The sequence below is a fragment of the Motacilla alba genome, chromosome 3, assembly GCF_015832195.1.
Source record: "Motacilla alba alba isolate MOTALB_02 chromosome 3, Motacilla_alba_V1.0_pri, whole genome shotgun sequence".
Classification (NCBI taxonomy): Eukaryota; Metazoa; Chordata; class Aves; order Passeriformes; family Motacillidae; genus Motacilla; species Motacilla alba.
The window spans coordinates 53,099,068-53,119,886 of record NC_052018.1 but is presented as its reverse complement, the minus strand read 5'-3'; the positions used below and the strand labels follow the sequence as shown (position 1 = coordinate 53,119,886).

Here is a 20,819-nt window from a genome sequence, read left to right as displayed (position 1 = left end):
CAGGGAATGAGCTAACCTTCAAAAGGGTTAGAATATCCAAGCCTCTTGAGCATTTCCCTAAGTCATCTGCAGCAACCCTGGCCATGAATTAACAGTGGAACAGGGGGTTGTTACTTTGGTACCAGCAGCTACTGCTGCCTCACAGATGTTCACATGGAGGGGCAGCTGCTCCGCCTCTTCCACTCACCGTCAGAAGGGGTGGGAGGAAAGAGAGAAATTGATGAGATGGGGAAATGGGAGGGACAGAGAAAATGGGAGGAATGGAGAAAAGGAAGTAGTCCATAGTTCCTCCTGTGTCAACCAGAGTAACTTCACTGAGGACAGATCAACTAACTTCCCCTCTGCAAGAAGGGGAAAATAATCAAACAGCAGTATCTACTGAGTGGAATTTATGTAAATTATTATTTAATAGACTTTTTAAGCATCTCCCAGTCTTAACACATGTGATGCCATTCCCTCACTGCCATGCTGGGGAATAAGTCCCACAAGCTGCCTAGCATGGAGGGACAGTTCTGCTGGCAGTCTTGCTTCTTGGGTGAAACCAAGTGGAGTTTCCCTTGCCTGCCATGCAACGCTGTGATCTTTCTCCCTTGCTGGGACTCGATGACCCAGATGCAGATGTCAGGATCAGGTTGTGTTGTTCAGCCAGAGCTAGTAAACAGAGTTCAGGCTGGGAGAGAGGCCACAGCACTGCATTTACAAGAGTTAAAATCTTGTAGGGAAGCATGAAATGGGAACTGGTTTGCAGGAATCTCTCTGTTGAAGCACGAAACTTGGCTGCCTGATATCCAACAGACAACACCCACCATGACATGTTTCATGATGGATCTGTTTGTTCTGAGCACTACAATGCAACTTTTCATCTTGGCAGCTCTTTCAACACACAGAATTGGGAGACAAAGTGCCTTCCCTTCCATCCCACCCTGTCCTCTCTAGATCACACAAAGCACATTTTTTGAGCAGCGTTAGGATTTTATTTACTGCAGGCAAAGGCACAATTCTCTCCAGCCCAAACACCACCACATCAACGGCAGCTTTGGTGAAGCCTGAAATTGAGGCCTAAGAATTCAGGTGAGAATTATGAAAAAAACCCACAATATCAATCTCATATTATGATGATGATAACTTGGTACCTTTTCCTTCCTTCTGACATCTCTTTCTTTGTACAATACATTTTCTGCTCTCGGTTGTAGCTGGGCAAGGATTTCCCCTTGCTGACGGATGCTGTATGATCTCTTTGACCCTTACTTCATTTCCTCTTTTGAAACCACAAGTTTTTCCTTTCTTCATGCAAGGGCTCCATGGACTCCACTCACTAGTTTCACAGTGCACTGCAATAAATATAGAACAAACTTAGCCTGACCAATATATTTTTGTATACAGAATACTTATGGTACATTATTTTCATTCTGCATCAGCCAAAAGGTGGCAAAAACTAATGGAACCAATCAGCTGTGAGTTGCAGCAATGAATTGACAGAAATTGGACTATTAAGGATATGCAGCACAAAATAATGCCAAATAATTATGACAGTTACTATTTTCTACTCGCTGTTTTGCAATTCCATTACTGAAACAAGGCAATAACAGCACAAATGGACTCAGTGGAATCAGTTACTGGAGTTTGTTCTGACTTTGTTTTGGTTTGATGGAGGTGTAAATCCTTTTAGCTTTGGTGGAATAAACTTTGGTCATGCCTGTGTGAAAGGTGAGTTAAGCCACTGGGTCAAGCTGCTGCAGCTTGTCTCAAAGGTGGAAATTTGGAAATTGATAGTTATAAAGGATTGATTGATATCAAAAGATGTTCCATTGGAAGTCAAGTGTCTTTGGCCATCTTAAGACCCATCATCTGTAGCATACACAAGCTAGAAACAGGCAAAGCACAGGAGAATTTGGGTCAGTGTGAGGCTTCAAGCTTTTCAGAATGGTGCAGGTTACCCTTTCTAAACCAGAGTGATGTGAATGTGCACCCTGTACTGTTTGGAAGTCACAAGGTGTGTCATTTCACACTAATCCAAAGAGTGTAAACAAAAAATGGGAATAAACTGGGAAGGCTAACAATATGCTTTTAATAGCTATCCTTCTCTTATGCCATCTTATGCTATCTTTCTCTTGAAAAAAGATATTAAATATATTTATTTTCTTAAGATTATAAGTCACCACTGAAGAAGGAAAGACTTCCGGCTCCTCTATAAGGAGGAATTAGGAAGTCAACCTTTTTGCAGATCCAGAATTTATGTCTAAATTTTCTGAAACCTAGAAATGTAACAGACTTTAGGCAATCTCTGAACCTTCTTCCAGTGGATTGTCATATGGGTCATTTTTTTCATGTTACACTGGAGCTCTTCTGCTAAAATAATTGATTTTCATGTGCACAAAAAAGGTTTTGGTTTTACTCCATAGCTTTAAATGGCTTTTCCTCTCTGAGACTGACTCATTGTTAAAGCAGCTGAGTCTACAGCAGTTGGAAACAGCCATCAAGAAACAAAAATGATCCCTTGAATTTCTTTCAAAGAAGAAAGTCTTTGCTTGAAAATAAAGCCGTAAAAGCCTACACTACCACCTGAACTAATATATATTTGAGAAGGAAAATGCCAAACTTCTGCACATTATTTTTATTCCTCATTACTTCCCCTCCAAAATGCTTGATGCCCAAGAGAGCTATGTGCATGATACTGTGGAGAAGATTTCCATCACGGCCAGACTGTGCCTAGTGCTCTCTGGTTGCTGGTGGCTGAAGAGGTTACAGCTTGCACTGCAGCTCACAGCCCTCAGCCACCACCATTCACAGCCAACTTACTAAAATAAGCTGAACCCTGCTGTAGCTTCAGTGTGCCTGTGGTGGGGGATGCTCACTGCAGCTGTTCACAGGCAAGCATATCGCTTGTTCTTGTTTCATTTGGAGGGATGGCCGAGGGATGGAGCAGACAGTTAGGTGTGGTGACCTCCGAAATTGCCCTTATGTGAATAATTGGAGCTTTTGAGTCAGAAGCTCAAGATACAAAAGCAAGTCTCTTCTCCACAGCCAGTGAGTCACAATGACATCAATCTCACTCCTTCAGTGTCAGTGACACCCTATTTGTAATCCTCATTTTCTGAGGTCAGGTGATTATTGCACCATTTTGGAGAGTGGAGGTTTTTTGGCGGGATATTAGTTTTTAGCCTTCACCTTTGAAAAGGTAAGCTTCAAAATGTTGTTGCATACATGCTTTGAAGGCTCAGGTGGTACAAGGGAGCTAAAGTAAAGCCATCAGTATTTTAATATTTTTTTAAACTACATGTGGGATCTGACTCAGGGTTTTTGAAACTTTGATGTTAGTGGTGCTGCACAACACAGTAACCAAGCAAGAGATATATCTCTTGCTACCTTAGGGAAGACCAAGCAGACTGTCCTTCCTCTGGCAGAATTGCCCTTAGCATCAAGGCTGTTTTTGTGGGACACAACCAGGTTTGTGTCTCTTGTGAAGTGGCAGACTTGGGAAATAACCTTGAGTGTTTTGTTCTGGGGAATACATCTTGTTATGAAGAACGTTTTTATTTCCCTGGTGTTGTAACTGATCATGCCTTCCTTAGATCTCACACCCCCTCTGGGAAAACGAGGCAGGACATGGGGAGCAGACTCACCGATGCTGGTGCACTCCATCGTGTGGTTGTTGGCTTCCAGCCCATCAGGGCACTTTTCAAGGCACTTTCCACTGTATAAGTAAAACCCACTTTTACACTTTGTGCAGAAGTTTCTGGTGAAGCAGGTATCACAGTCAGCTTTACATTCTGAAATGCAAACAGTGAACAGCAGCGTTGTTGCTCTTTGCCATGAACTGCCAGGGCTCTCACACATATACCAGAATCACACCATTCTAGCAATATCAGACAGTCCTCAAAGGAAGCAAATTATGTTAGGTCTTCTTCCTGGCCACTACACCTGGTGAGGCCAGTCACAAGTGACCCTGGCACAGGTGAGAATTTAGAAAGGATGGCCTGATAGTGAACAGCCTCACACTGCTAATCTTCTTGGAGACCTATGCAAATGGCAGGCAGAGCAGAGCACATGAGAATAACACTGTGCTGCTTCTGCCCTACCCTGGCACCACATAGGTACTAATTAATCCCATGGGACACAAGTGCTAGGTCAGCTCCTATCTCCTGTCTCCAGGAGATGAAAAATATTCATCCAGGAGAAAAAAAAAAAAAGCCGGAATTTAGAATCTGCTTAGGAGTGGTTTTGATCAACATATCTTTCTTTTTCCTTAAATGGTTCCCTGATGTTCAAGCAGATGTTCTGTAGTATTTAATGTATTCTATATATGACTGCCCAAACTGGCATTGCTGATACATTTCCCAGTTCTCAGAAATTTTTAAGAGAAATGCATACAATCTTATGTATGGCACAGCTCATGTTTGATATGCAAGGCCACACACTGCTAAAAAGCGAGCAAATGCTTTGCAGTGTCAAGTTACTCTGTAAGACTTTACTCTGGGGTCCATTCATTAAATAACTTTTATTACCAGGTAAAAACTGGGAGAGTTTCTTGGCCATCACTCTTATGTTTTTATACCAGCTGTGGGATTAAAAACAGTGAATTCAACAACAAAAAGAGGAGTGGGGAGGACATTGTGATCTTTTCCAGTTCATTTATGGTTCAAAAATCCATAGTGGGGTCAAAATCTTGCCTGTGCAGTAGAGAATAGAGTTGGCTTCTCTGTCCCCCAGCCTAGAGACAACACAAACCAGTAAATTCCCCCAAATCAGGCTGAAACCTGGCCAGCTGAAGCCTGGTCAGCTTCTACAGGCATTCAGAGGACTACAGTGAGCATCAGACAAGCTATAAAGAGACCAGGGCAAACCACATCTCCAAAGCATGCCCCCTGCCACCTTATTTCCTTGTCGCAGGGCTCAGGCAAGTAAGGGCAGTGGGTTTAACAGCTCCAGCCGCCAAGATTCAGCATTCCTCAGTCCCCTCTCTCTCTTCAGAGCTGCCGGCGTTCTGTTGCTTCTGGAGGGCAGTGCCTGGTGCCCACTGGTACTTCCCCTTCACATGGGGATGTGGAGGAGGAGGAGGCCATCACCTGGGTTCCAGGCAGGTCATTCATGTAGAGCCAGCATCCCTGAGCTTTAGGCCATTTTCTGGTCTTTAACTTCTTGCTTGGGTTAATATTTACTGCCCTACTACAAAGAACTGAGCAAATAAGGACACAGCCCATCCGTCCCCTTCTCTGTTGACTTGACTACTAAGGAGACACAGCATTCAAGAGAGAACAAACAAATCCACGTGCTTCCCCTTTCCCCAGCACTTACTTGCACACTTATTAATGTCGGGATACCGTGTCCCATAGTATCCGCTTGGACACGAGGAAAGACACACTCCAATCTGTTTCATGCCAATCCTCTCCAGAACAAAAAAGAGCCTGGGCTTACATGACAGGCATCCATTGTAGTCAGAGCATGTAGCACACCCTCCTTGGCAACCCTGGCTCACGTTAGGATGCACTGAGAAGAAAAGAATTAAAAAAAAAAAAAACAAACTGTGAGAAAACAATACATTAAACAAGACCATGAAATAATGGCTCCTCTGCACTTGGAAGGGTGGACCATCCATCTCTCTGACAGCTCTTAAAGATTGCTTCATTTTTTCTGGTGTCTCTTATGACCTGACTTGTCATTTCAGAAATTATTTCATCTGCATAAAAATGAGAAGCTCAGCTGACATCTTTGCATCTTGCAGAAATAGCCAACAGTAAATGATCTTTGAAATAGATGGTATGGAACAGCAGCATTCTAGACAACATTCATTTTTCTTTCCTTATTTTCAGGGGCTTTTCTGTCTTGTGTGCACTTGGCTCAGCAGATAAATTCATGTGTACTTATTCTTTCTTTTCAAAGTTGTATGATTAAAAATCGATCTAGTGTATAATTTCCTTTGTTGACCAAATGCCATTTTATTTGCGTTCTGCTGTGCAGGAATATGCCCTTGTAAGATGATGATACTTTGCCTTAAAAAAAAAGACACAGGAGAGCCATCCTTCTCACACTCCTTCTTTCCCTGGAATGTTCTCTCTGGCATGTTTTTAATCTCTAACAATTACAACCTGATGTTTAGACTTAACTGTGGCATTTACCCTGCTCCTGTCTCAGCGTGTAGCATAGGTAGGATTATATCTGCCTTTCAATTGAATTGTTCTAATTCTTCAGACAAGGAAAGCGAAATTTATTACACACACTGCCTAATTTCAGGAGCTTGGGGATAGCAGGAAAGAGGATGCTGTTGCAGACTGTCTTTCCAGTAGCAGACATTAATCTGCTGTGTGATGCAATGAAGTGCATTACTTCTCAGTGGTAGAGAATAAAATTTTGCATCCTCCTGTACTTGAGAAGTTGTTACCTACTTTTAATTCCTTCTTGATTGCTTTCTTAAATAAACTGAAACTAAAAAAATAACGGAGCATCAAGTGACTTCAGACCCTGTGTCCCCTCTTTTTTTGGCCTTGTCTTGCATGAAAAAGTGGTCATTTTTTTTTTAAGTGCAAGCTTTAATCTCTCAGCCTAACACACCTGGTTATATTTCATATCTAGAAGAAATATCATCCTCATTTACATTTGTAATCTGTATTTCTAAATACTATTGGCTTCCTGTTCTGCCTTCTCCTCAGGCCAGCCATAATTTTATAAATGTGCACATGCATGGTGTGATTGCCTATTTTAGTGCTTTGATTTTATTTTGATCTGCAGACACTGCTAAATAGCTTGCACACATGATTAACTTGTTTTTTTCAACTCCTTTCTGTGGAGCCCTTGGAGGCAGACCAGGAGTCCATATGAATCCATGGCTTACATGTTGAGAGGTACCACTGCCTGCTGCTCAGGGTAGGGCTGCCCTGCCTGGCAGGGAAGTTCAGGAGCATTTCTATACTTTGTTCATTTACACTCTCGGCAGAAAAGACATGTCCCATGAATGGGAAAAGCACTTCGTTGTGCTCTGAGGTTTCAATGACAAGTCCTGCGATCTGAAGAACCTCAAAGGGAATTCAAGGTCACTCTTCCTCTTTCATTAATGAAATGAGGAATGAGGGTTATTTCTCTCAGAAGGGCTGGACACATACATGAGTTGTACAAACTTTGGCCTAGCTGTGCACAAACAGTTTCGGTAAGAATACAAGGACTCAATTCTCTGTGCGTACTGAGACGCTCATTTTGTAGCATTACCTAGAGGAAAGTGTGTTTACAATGAGGACATGACACCACTATGGGAATAAATGACATTCAGCAGTGAGAAGTTGCAACTCCATTCAGTTATCATACTTGCTTTCACTAGACTCTAAAAATACTGAATACTTAAAAAAGATAACATTTTTATTCTTTTTTTCTGAAAATATTTCAAAGGCACAGAGTTTACTGATTTTGAAATTCAGAGCGTGGAAATTTTTTTCTTTCTAAAGTTAAGTAAATGAAATCATCCTTGTCTCTCTCTCCTCTTTCTTGTGACCCTTGCATGAAACAGCTTTAAAAGGCAGACACAGTAATGTGATCTAAGAAGCTGACATTATTTAAAAACTATCTGTGACTTTCCTTCATTAAGCCTGACAGTTGGATGAAAAAGCAGCTGAAGTACAAAATATTTGTCATCAAAGCTGCTGTATAAAATACGGATGATCACTTTTGACGGGAAACATATTATGTGTGAGCACCTGTGACACATCATTATGAATAGATTCTCTTGACAGAGAAAACATTATGTGCAACTACTCTGAGGTCAAGATGTGTGTGTGAGCCGAGACAGGCAATACTTTACTGTTGAAATATGATAATTCTCTATAGCTAAGATCCATTACATGGCCAATTTCCATCTCCCCTTTAACTCCAGAAGTACTAAGTATAAAATAAAATGTACTCCCAGCCATTTTCACAATTCTCTCTCTTTTTCTGCATTCCAGATACATCTCGTACAAATAACACAGCAAAAAAGGAAAGCATAGTTCCAAATGGAGAATGTTATTGCTAGTGTTATGGAGCACGGAATAGGATAAAATATGCAAGTTAAGCTCCACTGATTTCATGTCATGTTATAACTGTGTGAAGCAAAATAAGGTCCAATTCTTGGAAATTCTTAAAGAAAAATATCACTGAAAAGTCAGAATTAACATTTTACATGAAGCACAGGTTTTTTCTCTTAAACACTAATAAAGAGATGTGCTTTTCTGATTGTCTCTTACTGCACTGGCATTTTTTGAGTCTTGTATCTGTGTAATAAAATAGTTTCTCATTTGTATGGCAATAAGGGCAGAACCTTATTCTGGCCTAGGCAAGAATCAAAGCAGGGAGAGACAAGATGCATGCTCCAGATACTGGCATTCTTTGAAAGCACTGGGCTTTGTCATTGAACCTGAAAGAAAAAAAATGTGGAGCAAGAATATTTGTGTCTAGAGAATGCAATAACATGTTTGAAATTAGTCATCTCCAAGCTCCAGCTGAAGATCTCACTCTTGTTACCTCTCAGCCTCCTCCCTCCCTGGGTCAGATCCAGGTGCTTGCCATATCCTTGCAATGTATGGGCCAGTCCTTCTTCTCCTGCTGCAAAGGCTGGGTGGGATTGAATGGATTCCAGAATCCATTCAGTCTTCTGGGTACAGAACTGGCCCTTACTCTTCCTCTCTCATTGCAGCAAATTGTTAGTACCTGCAGATCTCAAGTGCTTCAGCAACTGCAAACATAAGCCCAAGGAAGCAACTAGAAGTTTTACCTCTTTTTTTTCCCCGTATCAGACACAGAGCTCAAAGTTTAAGTGATGTGCCCCAGGAAGCTGGAAACATAAACCCCATCTAGTGAAATCCAGTCACAGTGCACCAGGTGTAAGCATTTCTTCAAATTTCTATACCAAGGTAAGCAGTAGAGATGGGTAAGTAATGTATATCCATGTTAAGAAACACTTTGAAGTGAAAAAGCAGGTGATAAAGCACTAGGAGAGCGCAGACCACTCCTGTTAGCCACAAATTATAGATGTGGTAAGAGGAATGAAGAGAGATTCAGTGCCTTGGCAGAGGGTTGGACGCTGTGGCCTTGTGAGTTAGACACTGGCTGCAGAACCAGGAGGTATGGAGTGTAGCATAGCAAATATGTCCAAGACATCTTCTTGCTAAATACGCTTGCTTGAAACCACTTGGTCTTTGGTATAGTCTGCTCTGTTACAAAGACATAAAAAATGAAATATAAAAAATTCTCGACAACTTTCAGAACTGATTCAGTGGGGATGAAATATTCTATGCATGACCCTACTAACCATTCAGTGCTCTGCTCTCTTGTATCCAAACACTTTTTGAGCACAGTGAAATCACAGACTTTTAGGGATGGGAAATGCACCATAGCAGTGGGCAAAGCAAATGGTGGGAGCACAGAGACCCGCAGAGTTCTTTCTCAGCTCTTACACAAACATCAGCCAGAAGTGATACAAACTACTCATTTGCAGACTCATAACTGACTATAGGTGCAAAAATCTATCCCTTCTTTTTTCTTTTTTGTAAAACCTAAATACTGGAGATTAAAGAAGACCCTAAATGGATGTTGAACTATTCCCTTCTCCTGCCTGACTTTAGGCTCTTTTTTTCCCAGAGGCCTCTTTTTGTGCAAGCCATTTGTCCAGATATTAGTTTTAAGTCTCATTAGCAAATGAAATCTCAGAATATTTTCCAAAGCTCTACTCTGGAAACAATGAGTTATAGTCTCTGTTAAAAGTAGAAAGTTAAGGGTAAGGAGCTGAGTTTGAATCTTAACTTTTGTGGACAAGAATCTAGGTTTTGACCGTGTGCAGCAAATAAATTCTAAACCTTTGTGATGATATTTTTAAATCAATTTTACTCCACGTATAGATTAAAACTTAGGGGATCAAAAAACATGGAAATAAGAAAATGCAGGAGAAATCCAGCTGGGCATACGTTCTGACACCCGGGGGAAAGCACGGGGTAGAAGAATATTCTTTGCCCATTTGCCGCAGCTGAGGTGCACTGTCTAATCACCACTCCAACAACAAGATATCCCTTTAGAGGTTTGCTCTTGAAATGGATGTGCTAGGCAAATGGAATCCATCCCTGCTGCTGCTCCTGGTTTCTCAGGCTCGCGTGTTCTCACAGGAAATATTTTCACAGCAGAGCTGCTCTGGAATTCGGCCTTCCCAGCTGGGCTGCCCCTTGCCAGGAGAGCCAGACCCCACCTCAGCTTTTACCACCACACAGCACCCGCGCGGACATGAGCCCTTCTGGTGGTAGGGGTTTGGGATGGGAAATCCCTTGGGTTCTCATGTCATTCAATCGCTCTGTGTGCTCACTCGCGTTCCTTTCTCTTTCCCTTGCCTAGAGAGAAGCAGCTGCCTGTGGTGGTGGCCTGAAAACAATACTTCATGTAAAGCAGAGCTACTCTCAATCATGCAGGCCGTCCTTTAGGCGAGCGCAAACAGCATTTGGCAGTCAGCTCTTCTAATGAGAAAGTCATTAAGGAATTCTGTTTGCAAACCACAGCGTATTTCCTCAGACTCTTTCTTGGACAGTGTTTCTTTGTGTGGAAAAGCATTAGAGGTGGGATGCACAATGGTGGGGAAAAAAGCTGAGCTGTCGTGCAGGCAACAGGCAGTGCAGAGCAGGGACAAAGCCCAGGAGTGGTAGGACAGCCCTGGGAAAGCTGCTATGCATGGGCTTGATACATTTGTGTTATCAGTGCTAAATAGATTGCCAGCCTGGGCCAAGATGGAGCCTGAGTTCAGTCTTGCAGGCTAAGCTCTACTTGATCACGAGGCCTTAAATTACCTGCAGGGAAGCAAGGGACTGGATGTGCTGTGATGGGGGAGCAGCTGGGGAAGATAAGCCTGTACATGGCAATTCCTACGCGGGATTGGCAATAAGTTTTCTGGGATGTAACTGAATCGGTGGTGATAGCTGAGGAATGTGGACTCTCTGTTCAGCCTCCTCTGGGTCTACAGGAATCTGAGGCGCCCGCAAAAGAGGCAAAGAGGAAAAATCAGTCTAAAAGTCAACTGTTAAAGGCTTAATGTCTTCTGCTTCTTTTTGTGATTCGATCTTCACAAATATTTTAGGACTTCTTTCTGAGAGGGTGGTAACTCCTCCAGACTTTTGCCCGACTTCTATTTTACTTCAGAGTATTGCTGCCTTCTGATACAAAACATGTAGTAAAGAGGATTCCCAAGTGTCTTCCTATGTTTTGAAGGGAAAATATCTCATACAAAACAAAAAAAATTTCCCCAAACATCTGCCTGGCTTGACAATATTTTTCTCTTCAAGAGGCACTTCACGTCTGAGGGAAAAGAAACCAACCTATTTTACTCACCAAATGTCAAGAGTTCTAAAAAGCAACAGAAATGTGAGTATGGGGTGGTTCCATGGTCTCAGGGAGTATCCATAACTGTTCTGTAGTGGTGTCTGTGAGCAAGGAGGCCCTTGGCCCAAATGGCCAAGACCTCACTGGGGATTGCCTCATCATTATTAAACACATGTCTGGCAGAGTGATCCTGAAAATTAAGTATACTGGCAGCCAGAACGCATTTCCCCTGAATTCGGTTAGAAAGAGCATCAACAGGCTGAAAAATCTCACCAGGGGTGCAGAGTTTTATGCAGTCTCCTAGCATCTTCAGCACAACAGAAATCAGCCACAACAACCACAAATGGCTCCTTGTCATTCCAGAGAGTTTTGTAAATAAACTGAAAAATTCTTTTCATGCAGAGAGAAGGGAAATTGACTTTTTTTTTTCCACATACTATGGAGCACCACCAACGTTCAAACATCCAGGAAGTTTAACCAATACAGGAAACAAAGAGGATCCCTGAGAAAATTGCCTTAAACAACCTGATAGTGATGGTGATGGTAAAGGCAATACTTTCTCACATCAAGTTCTAAATCCTGTAAACAACTACAGATACTACTTTTAGAGTCAGCTGTAATTGTTTCCAAATACCCAGCCTTCAAGACGATACATTATGAATTTTTTCTAAAATGTAAACTCAATTACATAATCTCTATCTTATTGTCTAGATTAAAAAAAAAAAAAAAAGCTGTTATAGAAGGGTAAGTATGTGATCTATTAAAAGTAGTAACCCAGTAATTGTAGTAACCTAATAATTCTATAACCAGCTGTGTTATGACAGTTGTCAGATTCAGCTACTTTCAAATAAAGTATCTGTGCTCAGATAAAAAAGGTGGTATTACTTTTGAAAGAGATTGTATTTGATGCACATATAGACAGTATTTTAATAATACAGTCCTGCAAGTTGCTGTCAAGAAGATCCCCAGCTGATTTTACATGGTACATATGGACACAGAGCTCTAAAAACAAAGTTGTCAAATCACTGTGATTCCCTTGGCACTCCAATCTCTCCCCTACAAGAGATGCATGTTTCTACTAAGTAAAGAAGTAAAACTGCATAGTCTACAGGCTCATTCTTTGAAATGTGTGGTCTTTCTGCTTGGTGGTAACTCTCCATCTCCCATTTTTGTGTTTCTAACAGAGGTTGTGAATGCTTAGGCTATTCTGGTGGCAGCAGAGCCTGTACCCTCCACACCCCATTTGCTTTTCCTGTTTTGCTCTCTTAACATACTGGAGACTTTGATTGTTGCATATTTCACAGATGCTCGTGTATTTCCAATCTGTATAAGGATCACTCAGCTTCTACTGTCAACATTACACAACTACAGTAGCATTTGCAAGTTTCTCATTTCCCACAGGGTCTTTTGAGACCAGAGTTTTTCTCTCAAAGTTTTGTTTCAGAAACCACAGAAAGAACAGCAGGATGTAACAGATTTTACTTTCCATGCTGGGGACCAGGGAGAAGGGTTTAGACAGCAAAAGCCTGTAATCCCATGTCGAAACTATGATTTTCTACTACCATGTTTACAGCATTAAAAAATTAATAAGCCAGACAGCAAGCCAGCCCACTGCCTTGGCGATGCTCACATGTGCCTTTGGTCAATTACTTAATATCCTCTTGATTTAATGTATTTTCCTAAGTGGAACTGATCAAAAGTTTGTACTGAATGAAATGATTTCTTTCTGTGTAATGATTAAATTCATACCATACTGAAGCTAACTGGAAGCCCCAAATACATTGCTTGCAGTGGAACTGTTCTGGACTGATGCCTGCAAACATTGAAATGGAACATGTCCCTTTAAATTCAAGGCTCACATCAAGATTTCAAGTCATAGTATAGGTATTAAGGAGTATCACAGTGCTGGAAAATCTCTAAAAATTGTGTTCTACAACTTGTAACAAGGAAAAACTCTGATCTCACATTTTCATGAAGGAAGAAGTCTAGCTTTTCCAGGCTGACTGGACCACCCATCTGCTAGTGACACAAAATACTGTCCAGAATTCCAAGATGAAATTAATGGTTAAAATAGTGCTGTGTAGTGACACTCAGCAAATGATGATCCAACTGTTTTCACCTTTCCCTTATGTCACTGGTACTCATGCTAGCCTAAAAGAGAAAGCAGTCAAAAGTTTCTGACTGCAAAACATGAACAGTATGTTGTGAAATCAGAATAAACTCTGGTGGAAAATAGACAAGAGTCATCATCACCAGTCAGCTTGGACTCATTGACAAAAGTCCTGAGCCCCTAAAGTCAATGGTAAAATTCCTGTGAATAAAACTGGGCGAGGATAATTTGTTAATCAGCATTAGCATAGTCCATGGTTTGGAGCATAGTTATCTGATTTTTAGAGGGCAGTGTGATTGGATGGTTTAGATTGGGATTAAGTAATAGGATGGGTGAGATTTAAGTAGGCTTTCAAATCCTGAGAAACTGACTCAGTTCAACAGCTCTGTGTGCCTGGATTTCCTAGTGAAGTAACTATGAATGGCACGTAGTTAGGGCTTGCTTTATCACCCCTTCTGCGTGCTGCCCTCCCTTTGAAGTCTGAGCCTTTCCCTCCCAAGCAGCTTCGCTGCTGCACACACTGACCCACATGAAAGAAAGTCAGCGCTCACCCCGAGCATCACTCACTTCCCCAGAACTGTAATGCATCTGACATCACTGCAGTGACACACAGCAGGCAGTTTGCTGTTCAGCTACAGCTGGGCTACAAAGTGTTTGAGCTGAATTATTGGGGTGCTGGTGACAAAATCAAGGCTATTGTCCGTTTTGTGCTAAAGCAGAGAAAGAGTTCATTTTCTTTGTGGTGGTACGCCACCAGTTCCCTGAGGACTTGCACAATAATCAGGTCAGTTGATTGGAAGAGAAAATGAATTAAAATTATTAAAATTTCTCTTTGGTTTTTGGTTTTGGTTTTTGGTTGGTTTTTTGTTTTTTTTTTTTAATTGATGTAACATTTGTAATAGCATGTTTGTAACCAAATCCAATTAGCAGTATAACACTGACACGTCAAACTTTGTCAAAATATTTGACAAAATATTTCTATTTTTTAAGGGTGTCATATTCTAATGGAATTTTATTCCATTAATAATTGTCTGAGTGGCTTTAATTTAAAATAGAAATAGCAACATTTTAAAAGTGATACAGAATTATAAGATACAGAATTAAAATTTAAAAGCAAAAAGAAATTCTATGGTAAAAAAATAAACTGAGGCCACCTATTGACAATATTAGGTAAAGAAAAACAAAACCTCATAGACCAATAACAATATAAAATCAATAATTAAATATCAAGGAAACTTTGGGTTAGTGTTATAAGTCTTATTAAACATTTTATAGTAAGAGCTGAAAAGTCAATGGTTTTGAAGCCATTTTAATGTTTTTGTAAAATAGCAAAAATATGAAAAAAGTCTAATTTGTCTTTAAAGTTTGTCTGTAGCCTAAATGGAAAAAAACCCCTCACATTTGGAATGATTAATGGGCAAACTCTGAACTATAAATTTTAAGTGACTATGTATGACTTTTTTATTTGTCTGATATATTGTGTAATATCACTGATGCACATCAGAAGTGACATCTGACACTTTTTATGCACAATTGAAGAAGTGGTTGTAAAAACATACTTGTATTGAAGTATTTCATTGGTAACAATGGTAGGAGTCACATCATTTAGGCTGGTTCAGAGCAGAATCCTGAGGGTGCATGTTTAACCTTGCTCTGACCATTCAAGTACAAATTTGTAAGACACATCTTCCTAACCAAGCTCTTACAGAAGAAAATGATCCATTTACTATTTTGTGGCCTAAGAGAGCTACTTTTTCAGGTGCCAGATGCCTTAAGCAGCTTGTAAAATATCCTTAGCACTTTGCAATGTGCTCTGTTGAAGAATATTTTTCTAATAGCTCCAGTAATGAGGAAGAAAGGACTGTACTGTTCTGTTCTGTCATGCTGTAACTTCATTAAGCTGATGCAGAATGATGGAAATAGAGACCATTATTGCAAATAGAACTGCCTAATATAAGTTATACCAACAATTAGTTAGGCTTCAGTGAAAACCCAACATCCCCTAGATATTAGAAAAACATGGAATCACAGCAGTTATTTTCAAAGTATCCAATATGATGAATATTTGGCAGCTCAGCTGGTGGCTAGTGGCTTGCCACCACGTTGGGCTGCCATGAGACAGGGCTCGGATGTGAGATGACCACAACACCACCACTCAAAATGCTGGGCTGCTGCAGAAAAATTGTGCTGAAAAATGTCACAAGCAGATGCCAAAATGGAATAAGTGAAAGGAAAGACTGAACTGTGACCTAGAATGAAAATATCCTCCTTGACTGGCTTCTTGACCTCCTGGACTTGCACGAAGAAAGTCAAGCTGTTTGTCTCACAGAGGTGAGCAAACTGCTACCCCAAGTACCCAAAAAGCATATGCTCCTGGTGACAGTGATCAAAATCATCCATGAAGGGATCCAGGTCTGAGGTAGAATGATGGACCCAGTTATCAGCTTGTAATCAGTAGACCACCAGAGCTCTGCATGATGTTGGAAATCAGAAAAAAATACTATGATGATGTCAGTTCCACACCTCCAAAGCAAAAATATACACAGTCCAGCACACATGAAAAAGAACCCATGTGGGAAAAGGTGAAAGGTATAGGTTAACTTTCGGCATCTAGTTACTTTGCTTTCACTAACAATACCACTGAGTTATATGCCTTTAAAGAAAGTTAGGGGTTCTGGGTTTGAAGGTTGATAATGTTGGCTGGTTAAGGTCCCTTTCTACCATTGCAAAGTATGAGAATCTACATTTTCAAATCTAGGGCCTCCAGTGAGACAACTAATCTCCTGCTTCATTCCTGTGTATAAACCCTCATTTTCAGAATGGCTGCAGAAGACGCAGGTGGTCAGAGGTCTGAAATCGAAGCTATTTATTCAGGAGTCCAATCAAAGAATTTCTATTTCACTTCTAGAGCCAAACTTAGAAATTTTGGCTTTATCATCTTTGGGCTTCAATTTTCTTCATCTGCAAAGGAGAAACAATATTTATCTCTTAGGATTGCGAGGTGTTTAATTCATGGATATTTACAATATGTCCTCAGCTTTGGCTGAAATTTCTGGCTTCTTTGCACAAGCAAGCCTTCATGCAAGAGTCTGTTTCTGGCACCACATTAAACCTTGCTTTATAGAGGGTTCTCTCATATACATCAGATTGTTACGGGCACAGCTATTGAGTCATGGGCGCAAGTGTGGTAACAATTTATTGTAGTTATTCACACAACATTTCCATGCACAGATTTCAAAGGCGGACTGAGACAAGTTGAGAAGCCAATCCTTTTAACTTTCTGATTTCTGCTCTGTGACTGAAGAGATTAGATTATTGGAAAACATGCTATTAGCACTGGCTTGCAGCCAAAGGGTCTGCTATGGATTCTGCAAGGGGTGCTGTGCTCACTGTAAATTAAGGAAAAGAGCTGGGTAAGTTACTCCAGCGAGGAATGTTCCCTTTGGGAATTGTCCACAGCAAACGAGAGCTGTGGTTGGTGAGCAAAGAGCAACAGGGAGAAGAAAAATAACAAAAAAGGTCAGAATTTTCAGGGAAATAAAAGGCTCTTTTTCTCCTCTACACTGAGCGCTAAGTTAACAAGCTTTAATGTTTCTTGATCCCTTTTATGCTACTTTCAGCCTACCCAGACCAAATTGGGAAAAAAACCCATTCAATTACCATGTAAGCCCATGATTAAATTCCTCCCCATTCCAAAAAGCACATCAGCATATGGTTACCTACACGCATATGTTACAGACCCCTTGACTTCAATTAGACTTGAATACCTGATTAAAATTAAGGACTCATTCTTGAATGGAGGCTCTTGTGCTTGGAGCAGACACTTATCTGCCTGAAGCAGGCAAAAGCCTAACTCCTAACATACTAATTTGAAAATAACGCCTTGAACTTCTCAGTCATTAACTAATGCAAAGTCAGACATTTCTGTTCTTTAGCTTCTTACTCAATAGTTTTGGGTAATTTTGTATTGGCAAAAAAAAAAATCAAATATTTTCAACATAATAACCATGTTTTCATGGTGTCTCAGAGAGCAAAACCATTTTTCTTTTTTCTTATTTTTAGAAGATTGGAAAAAAATTCTCTTCCCTAATACTGCAGAGAAAAGCATCGCTGTGTGAATTCAAAAGACTTATGTAAGGCTTCTAGCCCTACTTTATTAACTTTTTTAAATTAATGTTCATGCATTTTAAATCATTGCCATTATATTTGGAGTAAGATTCCTACAGTGCTTGGAGTCAGCAGCCCTGGTCCTTTGTGTGTCAGCAAGAGATACAACAAAGATAATAATTTCAGTGCTTTTTTAATATAAAAGTGTTTGACTTTTAGATTACTAAGTAGTTTTATAGGGGGCTACTAAGCTATATCCTCACAGGAAGGCAAACAGATTGCTTTGATTTCAGTAAGACTCAAACCAGTGTCTTATAAAAGGAGAGACTCAAAGCCTGTTCATTAATCTCTAAAGTATCTTTTTCAGCTTAAATCTGCTGTTTGGCTTATAATACTTTCCATACCAACATCATATGTAACACTCCATATGGAAAAAAGCCAGTACCACAAAGGTGTTCTCACAGAAAATTAGAAAGAGGTGTTCAAAGGCAAACTAAATAAAAAGGAGGCCAAGTGATCAGGGAAAACATTTACGAAGTTTATCATATACATGGGAAAAGGAGAATAAGTATAATTAATGCAAACTATCATGATTTCAACAGTCCTTAAAAGCCTTGAGAAAATGATAGAATGACATAGCAACAGCATCAGTAAGACTCCAAATATACGTGCAGTTCTGTAGGACTTTTCACCCTGTGGTCCTCAAAGCACTTTACAGCAATCAAATGAGATGCAACTCCATGATGTAAGTAAATGCTTTAGGGGCCATATTACCTTTAACAACACATGTTTGGAGAAGAATGGGAAATGCAATGCCTGTCTGTTGGCTGCTACAACCACTCTGAACTGAGACATTTGGGGAACCCCTCAGGTTGAAGCTGTGACTTGCCAGCAAATCCAGATTGGTTGCTATTGGTCTCACTCTGCTTTGTGTTGCAAGGAGAAGGCACAGCCGTCCCAAAGCCCATGCCAAAGCAATAGTTCAGTATCAGAGATTCAGAAGGGACAGTGCATCACCTCACTGCTACTTTTCCACCTATGAAGATCTCTAAGCTTTGAAGGGTCATGTTGCTTCATAATGCTTGAGAGCTGCTGGTGTCAGGCAGGGCATGGCGATGAGGGAAATTGGAATGTCCTCATGCCTTCACTTCCAGCAAGAACACAGCTTCTTGGTCGCAACATAGGGACAGCACTGTGCTAGACCCTGTCCCAATTCTCCCGTAACAATTTTGTAAGCAAAGAACAAGTACATTAATATTTATCACCAAAAGGCTTTCACTGGCATAGAACAGGGCTGAGTTCAGACATGCTGAGGCCTCAGTCAAGCCTGCTCTTAAAGATGAAAAAGCGCAGTAAAATCTGCAACTAGCTTAGGGGACTGTTTTCTCCAAAACCAGCCTTGTCTGAACACTCTTCACCACAGCAGTTCTTTGTCTGAGCAGTAAAAAAACCCAAAAAGGCAGTCTGTAACAAAGCACTGCCCCTAAAATATCTATGCTATAATGATACTGGAAGTAAGGATATATCCAATCAATGGTTGGAAAGAGGCATCAGTGAGACTGCGTTAATTAAGGTAAAATTCAGAAAGCCTTGCTAGATAAAATCAGTGCAGCAGTCTCAGGGAGGCAGTATAATCTCAGCCAAATGTATGCTTCAAATCAGAGGTGAGATATCTTTTAAAAAGCATTCTGTAGCTCAGCCATAAATTATTGTGCCTGGGAAAGGAATCATTGAGTGGATCCAAGAGTTTATGCTGAGCACCTTCTGACATCCCTTGCCACTGTACCCCTCTCTAGGGGCACACGCTGGCAAGATAGCCTTTTGTTAGCATTTTGCATTATGATGGTATCAGAAATATCACAGTTTTCTTACAGTGAGTTGTGTTATGCTTATCAATCTAATTCTAACATTTTTTAAGAGAAATAATAATAGTTGATAAAAGCAAATAAAAGTGCCGTATTTCTAATATAAGGTGATGATCCAATATTTTCTTTGTGATTTGAGAACTGGTTGTTTCACAGGAAATTTCAGAAATTAAATAAACTTTAATTTCCTTATAACAAACGCCACATTTTTGCCTTACTAAGAAAATTGGAATTTTATGTAAGGTTTCTATGTAGCATAGCTGCTGAATGAGGCATCAGTATAAGCAAACAGATGGTAGGAGACTTGTTGATGTTACCATCATATATTTGTGCAGGATGGAGAATGGGGGACTATCAAGAAAGCATCCTTTTGATTTCACATGATTTTCTCTTGTTGTGCTTTGCTGCTTGTCTAATCCACTAGCTTACTAATGTTCCTGTTTCTTGAAGAGACCACTGAGTCTGCCCCTCTTCGGCTTTTCTAGAGCATGAGTATCTCTTCTGCTTGGCCTTCTGAAATTCCTATAATGTGCACACACGGAGGGACAGAAGAAGATAAATGGCCTTACGTGCTACCTTCTTCCCTGCTGTGACATGGAAGCCACCAACTCTGTAAGTCACCATGATCAGAGACAGGAGTACCCACCATGTCAGCATGTTTCTGCTCAGTAGCTCATGCCCAACCCTCCCAGTTGTCCTGGCTGCTTTTATTGATTTGTCCAGCTAAGATCTAAAGTCACTAATAGAAAATTGTGACTAATTTTGAAAGGTTGGATATGACTATGAAGTTGAAATAATGAGCACAGATTGATGTCTAGGATAACCCAGACACATTATCCAGACATTTTATTTAAGGTAAGGGGATAAGAAATGGGAAGGAGACTGGTAGCTTCAAAAACTAGACGTGATGCTAAGAGGTCTGCCTTACATGCATTATTTGTGAGTACCAGACATTTCCACCCTGGGAAAGCATCATAAGCAGTCTGGATAAGCTCCAGGCCTTTGTCTTGCAGGATTCCACCTGTTCAAGGTGGACACTGGAGTCAAATATTGTATCCAATTTTTACCCCTTCTGTATTGGAACTAGCACACTCTACTCACTGATCACTGACAAAAAAACAGAGTAATTAAAATTTTAAAAATCTGTATCCTCTGTTATGATAAAAAAGTCTGCTATGATGTGCCCATGCATAGACATATACCTGCTCTTCACTGTGTTCCTAGAACACCATTTATTTTTTAAGCAAACAAATTGGCTAACATGTAGATGTGTTTATACATCTTCATTCATCTCAGTTGTTTGCAAAAGCAGTATTTTTTATTCTCAAAATTATGTCCACTGGAAAGAGACTTCTGCTAGAATAACTTCTTAAGTATTTCATAATAAGATCCAGAACAGTGTTAGTGTTCATTCTTTCTCT

The 20,819-nt window shown here is 40.4% G+C and overlaps 1 protein-coding gene across 1 annotated transcript in view; it reads right to left on the bottom strand.

Annotated features, from left to right (window-relative positions):
• The window catches only part of RSPO3 (R-spondin 3), a 58,232-nt gene that overhangs the window by 21,437 nt on the left and 15,976 nt on the right, over positions 1–20,819 (bottom strand). Inside the window, exons 2-4 of the mRNA XM_038133578.1 lie at positions 5,296–5,487; positions 3,624–3,770; positions 1,134–1,331 (exon numbers count right to left, since the gene is read on the bottom strand). Of these exons, the coding sequence (XP_037989506.1) occupies positions 1,134–1,331; positions 3,624–3,770; positions 5,296–5,487 (537 nt within the window). The remainder of the gene's footprint in view (positions 1–1,133; positions 1,332–3,623; positions 3,771–5,295; positions 5,488–20,819) is intronic.